The sequence below is a fragment of the Anoplopoma fimbria genome, chromosome 12 (genome assembly GCF_027596085.1).
Source record: "Anoplopoma fimbria isolate UVic2021 breed Golden Eagle Sablefish chromosome 12, Afim_UVic_2022, whole genome shotgun sequence".
Lineage (NCBI taxonomy): Eukaryota > Metazoa > Chordata > Actinopteri > Perciformes > Anoplopomatidae > Anoplopoma > Anoplopoma fimbria.
The window spans coordinates 13346149-13359405 of NC_072460.1; the positions used below are offsets into that span (position 1 = coordinate 13346149).

General features: G+C 42.0%; 1 protein-coding gene across 4 annotated transcripts in view; it reads left to right on the forward strand.

Annotated features, from left to right (window-relative positions):
• fmnl3 (formin-like 3) overlaps positions 1-13257 on the forward strand; it is a 33748-nt gene that overhangs the window by 15157 nt on the left and 5334 nt on the right. For 3 of the 4 annotated variants that reach the window (XM_054608866.1, XM_054608867.1, XM_054608868.1), the window contains exons 5-24: positions 2849-2932; positions 3393-3539; positions 4442-4550; positions 4695-4771; positions 5219-5312; positions 6807-6881; positions 6994-7104; positions 7220-7369; positions 7986-8087; positions 8299-8656; positions 9388-9477; positions 9733-9857; positions 10237-10439; positions 10519-10822; positions 10912-10992; positions 11077-11206; positions 11343-11503; positions 11682-11783; positions 12881-12973; positions 13095-13218. In XM_054608866.1, coding sequence (XP_054464841.1) covers positions 2849-2932; positions 3393-3539; positions 4442-4550; positions 4695-4771; positions 5219-5312; positions 6807-6881; positions 6994-7104; positions 7220-7369; positions 7986-8087; positions 8299-8656; positions 9388-9477; positions 9733-9857; positions 10237-10439; positions 10519-10822; positions 10912-10992; positions 11077-11206; positions 11343-11503; positions 11682-11783; positions 12881-12973; positions 13095-13218 — 2720 coding nt within the window. The remainder of the gene's footprint in view (positions 1-2848; positions 2933-3392; positions 3540-4441; positions 4551-4694; positions 4772-5218; positions 5313-6806; positions 6882-6993; positions 7105-7219; positions 7370-7985; positions 8088-8298; positions 8657-9387; positions 9478-9732; positions 9858-10236; positions 10440-10518; positions 10823-10911; positions 10993-11076; positions 11207-11342; positions 11504-11681; positions 11784-12880; positions 12974-13094; positions 13219-13257) is intronic. The other variant, XM_054608869.1, reaches the window with a different exon arrangement.

The following is a 13257-nucleotide window of genomic DNA, read 5'->3' on the forward strand; positions in this document are numbered from 1 at the left end:
AGTCCTTTCTGTGCTCTTGCTGCTGCAGGGACCCAGAGCTCTTTCTGGTGCCCAGATATCCTCCATTGTTCTAACTTGCCAAACTCTGCAGCTCCACTTCATAGAACTGGTCCTCATAATGCCCAGATGGTAGCTATTGTGCTGCCCCGTCCACTCCCCCATAGTGTAGAGCAGGAAGCTTTGTTGTGTGTGCCAGAGGGACAGGAAGCCTGGTTGACTAAAGCTGAACCCAGTGAATAGCACAAAAAACACACACAAGGATACTTTTATGTTTACACATTAGCCTCATTTCAAAACAAACAATCATTTTATATTGTTTTGTAATTTTTTGTCATGGACATTCAATACTGTACAGTTCACTATACAACTGCTGTGTATGCAGATGTCATGTGAAGCCTTTCTAGCCTTTATCTTCACTGTTGCAGACTTGATCCTTGACTTTATAATCTGGATGTCACACGGATACTTTGACATAAAAAATGTGCTGCAGTGACTTGCCACTGAATTCCCAGACCCAAAGAAGCCTGTAAAAGGCTTTGCTTTTCCATAGCGTTCGTTGAGCTCCAAGAATAACTCATATTGTATTAGGCCTCATCAATAAAGGTCTGTTTCAATGCATTTCCCAGAAAGACTTGCAGGCAAATAAAAAAGAAAGCTATTTAAGACTTTTGAGGATGGGATTAAATGTAATAGATGCTGGGTTTGTGCGTGTCTGAATCCTGGGCCCTTTCTGATGTGTTATTTCAGAAATTGCCAAGAAAATCTGAAATAGCAACTGGTTGGAGAGGAGCAGAGGGAGGGTGGGAGAGAGGAAGGAGTGAGGGGTCAGTGCAAGGAAGGAGTGAGGGTGGTGGTAGACAGGAAACCGATGATCAAGCCCTCCTCCTTGTCCACCCCTCCTCTCCTTTCCTCCTGCACCCAATCTTCTTACTGCTTTGTTTGCTTTCCTCAGTTCTTCTCCTCACCTCTCTTCCATTTCCCTCCCTCCTTCCCTCCCTCCCTCGCTCCCTCCGCTACTTTGAGGCTCTGATTGCTTTCCTGCCTGACTCGCCATTGGCTGACTGTCATCATAACCAGCACCCCAAGACTATTTTAAGAACCTTTTACCCCAATCCTGTCCCCCCCTGGAGTTCTCTGAAGACGTGGGGAGGAGGTGAAGGGGGTCTGTGGGGGAGGCAGACTAAATACTGTTGACTGTCAGGGGTTCGACCTCAGCTCAGCTCCTTCAGCCATATGCCCTCCACATTCTTTCACTCATCGCAATGGGAATTCCTTTGTTTGGAGTTGCTTCTCTCTCCAAAAATCTGGAGTTAAATGTGGAGTCTGAAGCCTCGTTCTGGTTTATTTTCCATGACATTCCTGCCAAGTTCCTTCCTTCAGGGGAGGGGAGACCCCCCTCAGAGCTGCCTTAAAGGATCATTCCGGTTTAATACAACATGGGTTTTATTTTTTGTAATCATCTCTATCAGTTGTGATACCATCTTTTTCTGCAATATTGGAGCAAGGTGATATTGCTGCAACAATAAGTCAGACAGGGGAGAAACACAAACCGTAGTACGAGCAGACAGGTTGTAATCAGGTTAAAAGTCAAGCCAGATTACAGAAACTTTATTATTCTTGGTAAAACAGAAATTGCATGAACTTAAATGTCTGTTATAGTCCCCCATTGCACTGAAATATTATGAGCATGCACAACTATTGCAAATTGATGGATGAATGGACAGTTTCATCAACAATTTTGCATTTATTCTATTGTATTAATAATTTTGGTTAACCTGGGGGTTTGCTCAAAACCTGTGTAATCGTCTGACTGCTTGTGTTTGCTGTCCTGTCTGACTTATTTTTGCAATGTCACAGCTTTCCCTAATCTTAACAATGAACTTGGTCGGCACAATTTAGTCATTAAGGATATTGAGTAATTATTGTCATATTGAGTTTTTAACCCCCAATTCATCATGTTTTAACTTTTGTAGGTGTAATCATCAGGCTTTCAGCAATTGTTGTACAGTAGAATGAGAAAAAATGAAAGAAAGAAAAATATACATGTGTTCTTAATATAGGAAAGTAGGTTTTGCAACTACCGATTAATCTTCCAATTATTTTATTGATTGATCAATTTAATTTGGTCTCTCATACATCAAGGAACTGTGAAAAATGCCTCAATCACATATTCTAGAGCACAATCTGTTGTCATTTAATGTTTTTTTGTTCAACCAACTGTCAAAAATCCCAATGTATTCAATTTCTTTAAATGAAAGACCTGAAGTACAGCAAATCCCACATCTGAGAACCTACAATTACAAACAATTAATTGATTAGTAAATGGACTAATAAACTAATCATTGCAGCTGTACAGTGAAGCCCAGAAAGCGTCAGGAAAGACAGTGGAGATATGAATTAAAACATACATACATATATATGCATACAAATCTGTGTGAACACACCTATCTCAACATATGATAATATTAATACTAATCACTCATCTATATACATCTGACTATATTTGGGCTTCCATTTTGCTACAAATTCCTTGTAATTTCTTTTAAAGAACTTATTCTCAGTATTTCAAGTAGATGTTTGTTTAAATACATTATTTCCAGACATTACACCTAATAAGACAGATTTATATTTTAGTTATTATTAGTGATAAAGAGGATGGCCAAATTACAAGATTTTTATTGATACAACTTTATACAGATCAATTTTTGAGAAGGCTTTTTCCATTTTCTTGCTGTTTTACTTTCTTTTTCTGCATAAATGGGAAAATGCAATCCCAAAGGATAAAAGGATAAGGGTGTGTTCTTGATGTGGTGCCCTGCTAACCCCTATGTGTCCTCATGCGTCACAGGTGGGTCAGGGAGTTCCTCAATGATGAGAACAGAGGTCTTGACGTCCTGGTGGAGTACCTCTCCTTTGCCCAGTGTGCTGTCATGTGAGTACTTTTATACAAGTACGCTTTATACACACACACACAAACACACACACAAACACAGACACACACACACATATCGCTCATGGCCTTGGACAAAAACCTTCCTAAGGAACTAGGTTGGGAAGTGGATTCAGCTGCTGGGTAAACACGTCCTGTCCTGTAGAGCCTGTAATAAACTGCTTGTGCATCTAAAAATGTGCTCTTTGCAAATCGCACTCTTTGGCCTTGTTGCATACTTGGCAAACTAAATGTGTATGCTATGTGGTGTAGTGCTGAGCTATACCTTGCCTGAATGGGTAAGAATCTCTGTGCTGAGCTTTATGATGCAGCTCGATGACAGTTCTTGTAATAATCCCTGGCTCTCTACCAAGCTGCCTCGCTGACCTAAACTCCCCCGTTCCTCTCACCCCCGTGCCTCTGTGTTGGCTTGTTTGTCTGTCCATGACTGTATGTGGCCCAGGTTTGATTATGAGGGGCTGGAGAATGGGGAGGATGGCTTCTTGGATAAGGCAAAATCTTGGAGCAGGTCCATAGAGGATCTGCACCATTCCAGCACCCAACCCTTCTGCAACACACTGGTGCGCTCTGCCCGTCAGTCTGTCCTCCGGTACGTATTGCTAAGCTAGCTTCCCTGCTGTTACCTATCCCTGTTAATGCCCCGCTGTGCTACCTTGTATGCTACAAATATGTATTAGCATGTAAGCCAGTTGTCTTGGTGATGTTTTGTTTCAGGACGATGCCTGAATGGTTGATTATTTATGTTTTGGCCGACCTCTCTCTTGACCTCAAGGCTCTGCCCAAACTCAATCAGATATAGTATCAGAGATAGATGCTAAAATCTTTGACCTTTTGCGTTATGAGGCTCTCTTTGTTAACGGTCCTCCCTCATCTGTCCAGATGTGCGTCTGCACTGTCTTCAGATGAAAGCCAGCTGTGAGCTGCAGCATATGTTGGACAGTTGTCTTCTTCATCACTGAGCCACACACAGACCAGAGATGAAGAGACACAAGGCGTAAAGTCGGAAAGGAAAATTGAAAAGAAAAATAGTCCCCAAAGAGATTAAGATAACTGCTGAATATGTATTAGCATAACTTTATGTATAATTTATTATTACCTTAGTGTGTCAAAAATGCTGGATTTACTGTAAAAGCCTTGTATAAACTGCTCAAGAAAAGTAATACTACATGATGACTGGGCAATTCAGTTACATAATAGTAGTCTGTTTGCATAGACCTCAGTCTGTTGACAGCAGCAAGGAAACCAGTCATCTCCCATGATGCATCTGCAACCTCAAAAGCCATCTTAGTTTTTTCTGTCAGACCACGTTCTCTGTAATTTTCTCTCTCTGCCCCTCTCTATGTTACACACTTAAAACAAGAGTCATATGACTACCAGAAAAAACTCCAGATGTTAATCAAACAAGCTATGGTTAAACATCAAATTTGAAGTAAAATACTGAGTTTGATCATTAAATCTCGATCAGATATTAACTTCTGCCATCCGTTGCAGCTATGGCACGGTTTCCAACACCAAAACCATCAAGAACTCCCGCCTTGTGAGCCAAAAAGATGATGTGCATGTGTGCATCATGTGCTTGAGAGCAATCATGAATTATCAGGTAACACCAGCACAATCTGACACAGATATCTGTTATAAACGTGAGGATTGTGTTTCCTGTGCATTCAAATGCTCTATATATTCAAAGTTTTTTCTCACCACATCCTGATCTCTCTCTCTCTCTCTCTCTGTCTTCTTCATCCAGTATGGCTTCAATATGGTCATGTCTCACGCACACGCAGTCAATGAAATTGCTCTCAGCTTGAACAATAAGAACTCACGGTAAGAACTGAGGGCCCCCGTCTCCATAGAAGCAGGGCTAGGTCAAACAATTGGGGAAACCCTGCAGCCACTTCATATGATATGCCTCTTATTCTCCATGGGGCTCAGCTTCTCTCTGAAGTCGGGGATCAGAGACGTATATACAGGCTGTAAAGAATGTTTACTAAAGGGAGATTAGTGGTGAACCGCTAGCGCTGATCACTTCATAATGAGGGCTAGGAGAGTAAACACTTAAGGGGTAAAAACTATAAAGGCCTGCCCTGCTTCACACTTCAGTATGGGTTAAAGATTTAAAATCCTGTATATTGATGAGTTTGCCTTCATTTTGAGGACATACATTATGTTAGCGTAGATAGTATAAATATTGTGCTTTCCAACCTTTAATTTGAGAAGTGTTTGCAGTTGAACATTATCCAGGTATGTCTATTGTGTTTTCTGTACCTCCAGGACAAAAGCCTTGGTCCTCGAGCTGCTGGCTGCCGTCTGTCTAGTTCGAGGAGGTCATGAGATCATCCTCTCAGCATTTGACAACTTCAAAGAGGTGCCCAAAGCAATGTCTTAATGAAACTTGAACTGTTATCATCTAACGTTGGGCTGTTAATATTTAGTGGTAAGAGTTAGAATTGAATGTGCTAAAAAATAATCTAGCATTAATTAAATTGTCACCATTTCCCAAATCACTGGTATGCATGAGGGCATAAAGAACTGGAATAGATGAATGAAAGTGGAGGAGCTCTGGGAGATTTCATGTTTACTGAGGTTGTGCTCTACCGTGGCCTGTCTGAGGTCATTAGTCTCATTAAGACACCAGATGTGAGCCAACCTTGAACAATGATAAGGATCAACTCCCTGATGGGAGCCAGTAGACCACAAAGGTTTGCTTAGCCTCTCAGTTTCTTACTACTCAGTGATCTAAACACCGGAACAAGACAATTACCTCGCAGTCGAAAAGCCCCAGAGAGACGCAAGAGCGAAATCAACCCCCTATTCAAAACAAGATGGTATTTCTGTAGTGCTATTTTTTTTAATTATACATTAATAAAAGGTGGCAGGTCTTTGAAATCTCTCAAGAAGGCCACCTATGGTATTCAACGACGGCTGTACTGTAATCAAGTATGAGGTCTACAACTACTAATGTTTTAGTTAGGATTGTCAGAAATCAGCATGACTTTTTTAATTGTTACAGTGCTGGATAAAGCAGCTTTAATAATGATTGTTTCTCCCTTTCCCCCTTCATTGTATTTTTGTGCAGGAATTTGGCTTAAAAAGTTGGTCTCATGTCTTAATCTTCTGCTGGCTTCCCTTCCCATGAATTATGATAATAAGAAGAGGTTGTTGTTGCAAATGGAGGAAGCTGTCCTCTGTTTACATACAGCTAAGATCTTATTTAATCCTGGAATGTGTTTCATCAGAACAAAATACTTCATTATGTTATGATTTGTCGCATTCATTAATATACTGTAGTTGAGTCATACAGATATTCAGAGGACCTCTGATGTTTGTTTTGATATATATATTTTAAACTTTATTTAATTGTTATTGCATGAACTCAAGACACAACAGAACAACCCACAAATATAGAGGGAATATGATCTTAGATAATAAAATAAGTAGAAAATTGAAGGGGAAAAAAGACGGTGGTGCCTTTACTCTGAAATACACAGTTCTGGCATAGACCGTGCAACTGGTGCCCATTCCTGCATAAAAACCTCTGTTTTCAGTTGTAGCTTTGCTTTGCTCTTCTCCATGGCACAAACCAACTTAATGTCTTCTCTCCACTGCACGCTGACGCTTTAACCAGGAGACTGATCATTTAATTTGCTTTTAGAAGTGAAATCTTTAATAGATCGGATTAATCAGTATATTTTAACATTAGACAAGGAGCTTTTATATAACCTATTTTGACCTTCCATTCAGCTTCTCTTCATGTAGGGCTTTTTGTTTTTCTAGGTTCAGTTTTTGTGTTTCCTCCATTGAAACTTAAATTAATAAATTAATTTCATTCCTCTGTATTTCTGCATCTTTTGCATTCTAGGTGTGTAAGGAGAAGCATCGCTTTGAGAGACTGATGGATTACTTCCGCATTGAGGAGGGAAACATCGACTACATGGTAAGATAAACTTTGTATTATGGATGGATGTTTTTATTTGGGTGTGAATGTGTGTCCATCTTTTTATCTATCTAATTGAATATATTTGGTTCTAACTCTTTCTGTGGTCCAGGTTGCTTGCATGCAGTTCATCAACATTGTGGTGCACTCGGTGGAGGACATGAACTTCAGAGTCCACCTACAGTATGAATTCACCAAGCTTGGACTGGATGATTACCTGGAGGTAAGATGACGATGTTGTGGTTAAAATGGGCTATCCGAATAAATGGACTGACTGAGACTATTTGTCTAGTGGGTGTAGAGTATCTCTAATGCTGATTCATTCTCCCTCACGTCAGAAATGTAAACACACAGAGAGTGACAAGCTGTCGGTGCAGATCCAGGCCTACCTGGATAACGTGTTTGACGTGGGTGGTCTATTGGAAGATGCAGAGACGAAGAATGCTGCTCTGGAAAAGGTGGATGAACTGGAGGAGCACCTGTCCCACGTAAGTGCACCACCCAGTCTGGGCCACCAACACAGCTCTCCGGGCCCGTTTATGAGATTGTTGTGGTTCACCAGCCATGCACTTAACTTGGCTGTTTCTACATGGTGATTAAAAAATCTACTCTGTGTTTGCATTTCACAAGTGGCTCAGAATAATGACGGGGTGGAGAACACTGGAAAATACTGCGTGTGAAACAAGCTTAATATTGTTCTTGTGTCGGCTCATTCTTTCTGGGCAGTGGCCTTCGTATCCCACACTGCTTTGCAAAGACCTTCTTCTCATAGAAAGGTTGTGGGCAGCCCTGACATCACTCTAAGAATTTCATAACAAACTCTGCTCTCAGAAGTCAGGAATGACGTGGGAGGATGAGGGTGAAGAATTTCTGTGAATTCCTATGCAACATGTGTAATCTGCTCAAAATCAAAACTAAAAGCTGTGTCATGCTCTTGCTGCATCATGTTGCTGGGTATATCTTATTTCTTATTGATGATGCACAGTGTATAGGGGAGAGAGTGGGAGGGAGTGGAACTGGGAAAGATGCCCGGGCTATGGATCAATTCTTGTATTCACCTCCTCTCATCTCTCTCTTGTTTTATCTCTCTGTCTTCTTTCACAGGTGACGGAGAAGCTGCTGGAGGTTGAGAATGAAACAATGATGAAAGTAGCTGATCTTGAGAAGGTGCTCCTGCAGAAAGATAAGGACCTGCATGCAATAAGGGTAAGCCGCGTGTTGTAATGATGTAATATTTCTTTGCCTGCCTCTCATTAGAAAGGCTCAACTCATTTCACTGTGTGTTAGCAAAGATCAGTTTCAGATGCGTGTAGCTATATTGCTGTGATAGCAAATTAGGTCAGCAGGAAACAGGATGTTTCTTTTGCATGTAGAGTCATTGTGTTGTGCTCTTTATCTCCCCCTGGTGACTCTCCAGGAGACGTACGAGTCGACCAACACCCAGGTCACCACACTGAGGAGGGTGATCAAGGAGAAGGATGCAGCCTCCCAGAGGCACTTCAACATTGAGAGGAGGCTGCTGGAGCTCGAGCAGCAAGGCACCATCCGTTTGCACAAGAAGGCCGATGGAGATATTGCCATCGAGCCGCTGGGTGTTGGGGGTGGTGTTGGTGGCCTTGGAATCCCACTGGGGGACATTAGGCAGCTGTCTTTGGGTTCAACAGCTGGGTTTACCGAACCGGGAGGACCAGACACAAGTTTACCACCAGCCAGTGAAGCCCCTCCCCCTCCTCCTCCACCTCCACCACCTCCTCCCCCTCTTCCCTCAGCCTTAGGTGATGGACCATGACTCACAGTGATTTTGTCTGGTGACACATACATGTAAAAGTTACCCTTGTTTGACTATAGACACTCAGAGGAGGTCTATTTTTGTTTCCCCTTCTTTGTTCATCCATGCTAAGTCAGGTGATGAGTCGCAGCAGTGGTTTTCTACCCTAGACAGGAAAGGGAAATACAAGTGGTTTCCTTTGTGTGCGAGTGTGCAGACAGAATGTAGCACAGGAGAAATGGTATCCACTATTAGAGCAGTTTTCAGCTCTTTTGGCAACTTTATTTAAAGGAGCAGTGTGTAGAATTAAGGGTGTTTTTTTTTCTCGCAGGTATGGAATACAGTATTAATAACTATGTTTTCAGTAGTGTATTATCACCTTAAACTAAGAATTACTGTGTCTTTATTGCATAATGAGCTGTTTATGTGTGGGATGGATCCTATGAGCACAATCCTCCTCACTGAGTCTGACATGTTGCAACGCCATGTTTCTACCATGGCCCAAAACGGAAACACTTAAAATTGTCTCTAGAGAGAGCCTTGTGCTTTTTCTGTTACCTGAAAGCCACCGTATCTTATAATGAATTAGGTTAAATATATAGAGAAAAACAAAGGATCGCAAACACAATAGATCAAAGTGATGTTATAGGATTGATAAAATGTATTTTTGGAAGAGAACACTTTTGTTCAAGTGTTCAAGTAAAAAGCATTCAACATTTTCTTGTACATTGATTGCAGGCCACTGTGCACCAGTCCCACCACCGCCACCTCTCGCTCCACCTCTGCCTGGAGCTTCTCCATCAGTTATCCTGAGTTTGGGTCTCTCAGGTGAGAGCCGATATAAAATTACATTGTTGTTATGCACCTTCGTACGTCTTTGCTTTCTGTCCCACTCCAAGTAATAGAGCTAAATGTAACGCTCTTTTTATGAAGCCCATGTCTACAATGGATCTTTAGCACATTCATAAGACATAATTATGCATTTATAAGACTTTATAAAGCTCTTTATGAATGTTTACAATCATGCAAAACCAATTTTTGAATTAACACTTTTATTTGTTTTTATTTAATTCTCGACTACAGCTATCAGAATCAAGAAGCCCATCAAGACCAAGTTCCGCCTTCCAGTGTTTAACTGGACAGCCTTGAAGCCCAATCAGATCAACGGCACAGTCTTCAACGAGATTGATGATGAACGTGTGCTTGAGGTAAATCAAACTGCTGAAATGTCCCTGAAAACATCATAATCGTTGAATACCTATAACTAAATGAGCAACAAAGTAAAAAGAATGTAGGGACAAAAACATCCTAATTTGTACTATTTATTTACACTCAAAGGCTGAGGTAAATGGATAAATCCTGATTGGGGAATGGAAATACATGACATCACCTTTTTCCAACTGAGCCTCGCCCACATCAAACCAGTCAGAAAAGCACAGAGAAAAAATTCAGATATCTCGTGTGAAATGACCAAAACTTTTCTACCTTGGTCCATCCCTTGTATTAAAATGCTGATTTAGAAAATGTGTTTCCAAGACCTTCTAATAATAGTTCTGAACAAGTAAGTAAACTGTCACTCATGTGTAGGAGCTGGATCTGGAAAGGTTTGAGGAGATGTTTAAGACCAGAGCCCAGGGTCCCATCGTGGATCTTTCCTGCACAAAGAGCAAAGTAGCCCAGAAGGCGGTAAACAAAGTCACCCTCCTGGACGCCAATCGCTCCAAGAACTTAGCCATCACACTGCGAAAGGCACACAAGACCACAGAGGAGATCTGCAAAGCAATCGAGAAGTAGGCCCGTTTCCTGGACTTCAAATACTTTCTGATCCATAGACGAGATGGTAGCTAATATATGTTATGTGTTTCTCAGGTTTGACCTCAAGGCCTTACCTGTCGACTTTGTGGAGTGTCTGATGCGTTTCCTTCCCACGGAGAATGAGGTGAAGGTGTTTCGCCAGTACGAGCGTGAGCGGCGTCCACCGGACCAGCTGGCGGACGAAGATCGGTTCATGTTGTCGTTCAGCAAGATTGAGAGGCTCACGCAGAGAATGAACATCATCACTTTTGTCGGGAACTTTACTGACAACATCAACATGCTCATTCCCCAGCTCAATGCAGTCATTGCTGCTTCTGCCTCAGTGAAATCTGCACCAAAGCTAAAAAGAGTGCTTGAGGTAAGAAGTGTTTATTTGACGGGAGTTTTAATATCAGCAGTGTTTGTATTGATTATGTGTATTCATTTATTCCTTTGGTTTACCTCTAGATTATTTTAGCCTTGGGAAATTACATGAACAGCAGCAAGCGAGGCTGCGTTTATGGCTTCAAATTACAGAGTCTGGATCTGGTGAGTATGCGGTAGTAGCATTACACACAGTTCATTTGTGCAGTGCTTTGACTGATATTCCATTTCGTTCCTATTGTTACACAGCTGCTGGACACTAAGTCTACAGACAGAAAGATGACGTTGCTCCACTACATAGCTCTCATTTTGAAAGAGAAGTACCCTGAACTGGCCAACTTCTACAACGAACTGCACTTTGTGGATAAAGCTGCAGCAGGTGAGTTTAGAGAAAGCATTATGAGGACATATTATTATAAATGTTAGTTATGTTCAGTGAAATGAGAGCGTTTTTATAACACTGTGCTTATATATTGTTGCTAAATAAAACATATTCCCTGTTGACTGTACAAAAGTATCTCTGGAAAATGTGCTGCTGGATGTCCGAGAGCTGGGGAAAGGCATGGACCTGATCCGGAGAGAGTGTGCTCTCCATGACCATTCAGTCCTGAAAGGCTTCGTCCAGGCCAGCGACACACAGCTTGACAAGCTGCAGAAGGACGCCAAGACAGCAGAGGTATCCACCACTGTCCTCACCTCTTAACCTCACTGGGAATTATTTTTTTTTTTTAAATAGACATGAGACATACCTCTGTCCCAGATTCAGCTCACTGACCTCTTACACACAACCAATCATGACTGGACAGTGTTTACATACATTGCTTCCAATCTGGCACTGTCTTTCCCGATTCTAGGAAACCTTCAACAATGTGGTGAACTACTTCGGAGAGAGTGCCAAGACAACTCCGCCCTCTGTGTTCTTCCCCGTGTTTGTGCGCTTCATCAGGGCCTACAAGGTGAGGACACTAAGCAGCATCTTTCCTCACTTCTGTGCCGACAGGTTTCAGCTTGCTCTCCTGGTCAGAGGGGGAGTTCCCTGGTTTCAGACTTGGATGTTGTCCGTCTCAGTGAGAGAAGAACAGGGCAGAGCTCTGGCCGCCTCTGTGCCACAGGACGTGGCGTATAGTCCGAGGCCAAATAACAGGAAAAGCCATCTGGGTCTGACTCCAGCGCTGCAGCTGTGGTGTTTAGACTCGGTCGTCCGTCCGTCCCCACCCCCCCTGTCCCCCCTGTCCCTCATCTCCTTTACCCCGGACAGCCTCGCCCTGCCCCACCACACAGCACATTTCCTGAGATTGTTCTCAGTCTGGATTTATGGGATCTGCTTAAGGAAATGTGAACAAGGATTTCTTTGTACGCATATGTGTCTGTATGAGTGACTTAAAGATATAGTTTGCCATTTGGGAAATACGCCTGTTACGATTCCAAGTTATTCAAGGTTGGAGAGGAGTTAAGAATATGAGGAGCTGGTTTGAAATAGAAACCAAAAATAATGAACTCATTTAATTTGATTTGACTGCAAAATCACTATCTTTCTGACAACAACATGCAACAAATTTAAATGAAAAGATCCATACTCCAATCTGTCCCTTAAATATTTTTTTTAAGTTAACCAGGGGGGGGACCAGCTAGCCTGGCTTTGTCCAAATATTAAAAAAAGATTTGTCAAATTTTGTTAACTTTGAAAAGTCCATCTAACTTGCCGTTTGTATGCTAAGCTAATTGGCTGCTGGCTTCATATTTAGCGTTTTAATATGAGAGTCGTATCCATCTTTTCATCTAACTCTCAGCACAGAAGTGAATATGTGTAATTCCAAATATTTCAAACTGTGGCATTAAAGCACATTTATTGTATCTATTGGGAGTTCTGTGGGTTTGAAATCCATTTGGTTATGTCCATCAAAGTGTGTGGGTTATTTGTGTGTGTCCTGTTTATGTTCCCCTTTTGACCTGTTTTCTTTATCTGTAAAGGGCCACACAAGGGTATTGACTTGGATTTATTTGAGCTTCTGTCTCTTGTTGCAGACTGGTCACATTTTTCTCTTCTCAACAGGATGCCATGGAACAAAACGAACAGAGGAAAAAGCAGGAGGAAGCAATGAGAGAAAAGTTACTGGCTCAGGAGGCCAAACAGCAGGACCCCAAGGTACAGTCAAAGTGCATGCGACTGAGCTGAATGTAATCTATCAGATGTTTACTCAGTGCTAAATAAAGCTTTGTAGCATGCCAAAAAGCACAGTACAAATATCCTCTCCACTGGTTTGCAGGTCCAGGCCGTAAAGAAGAGACAGCAGCAGCATGAGCTGATCACAGAGCTGCGCAAGCGGCAAGCCAAAGACCACCGTCCAGTTTATGAGGGCAAAGATGGCACCATCGAGGACATCATCACAGGTGGGCCAGACAGCACCCTAAAAAGACCCCATGTGGGTG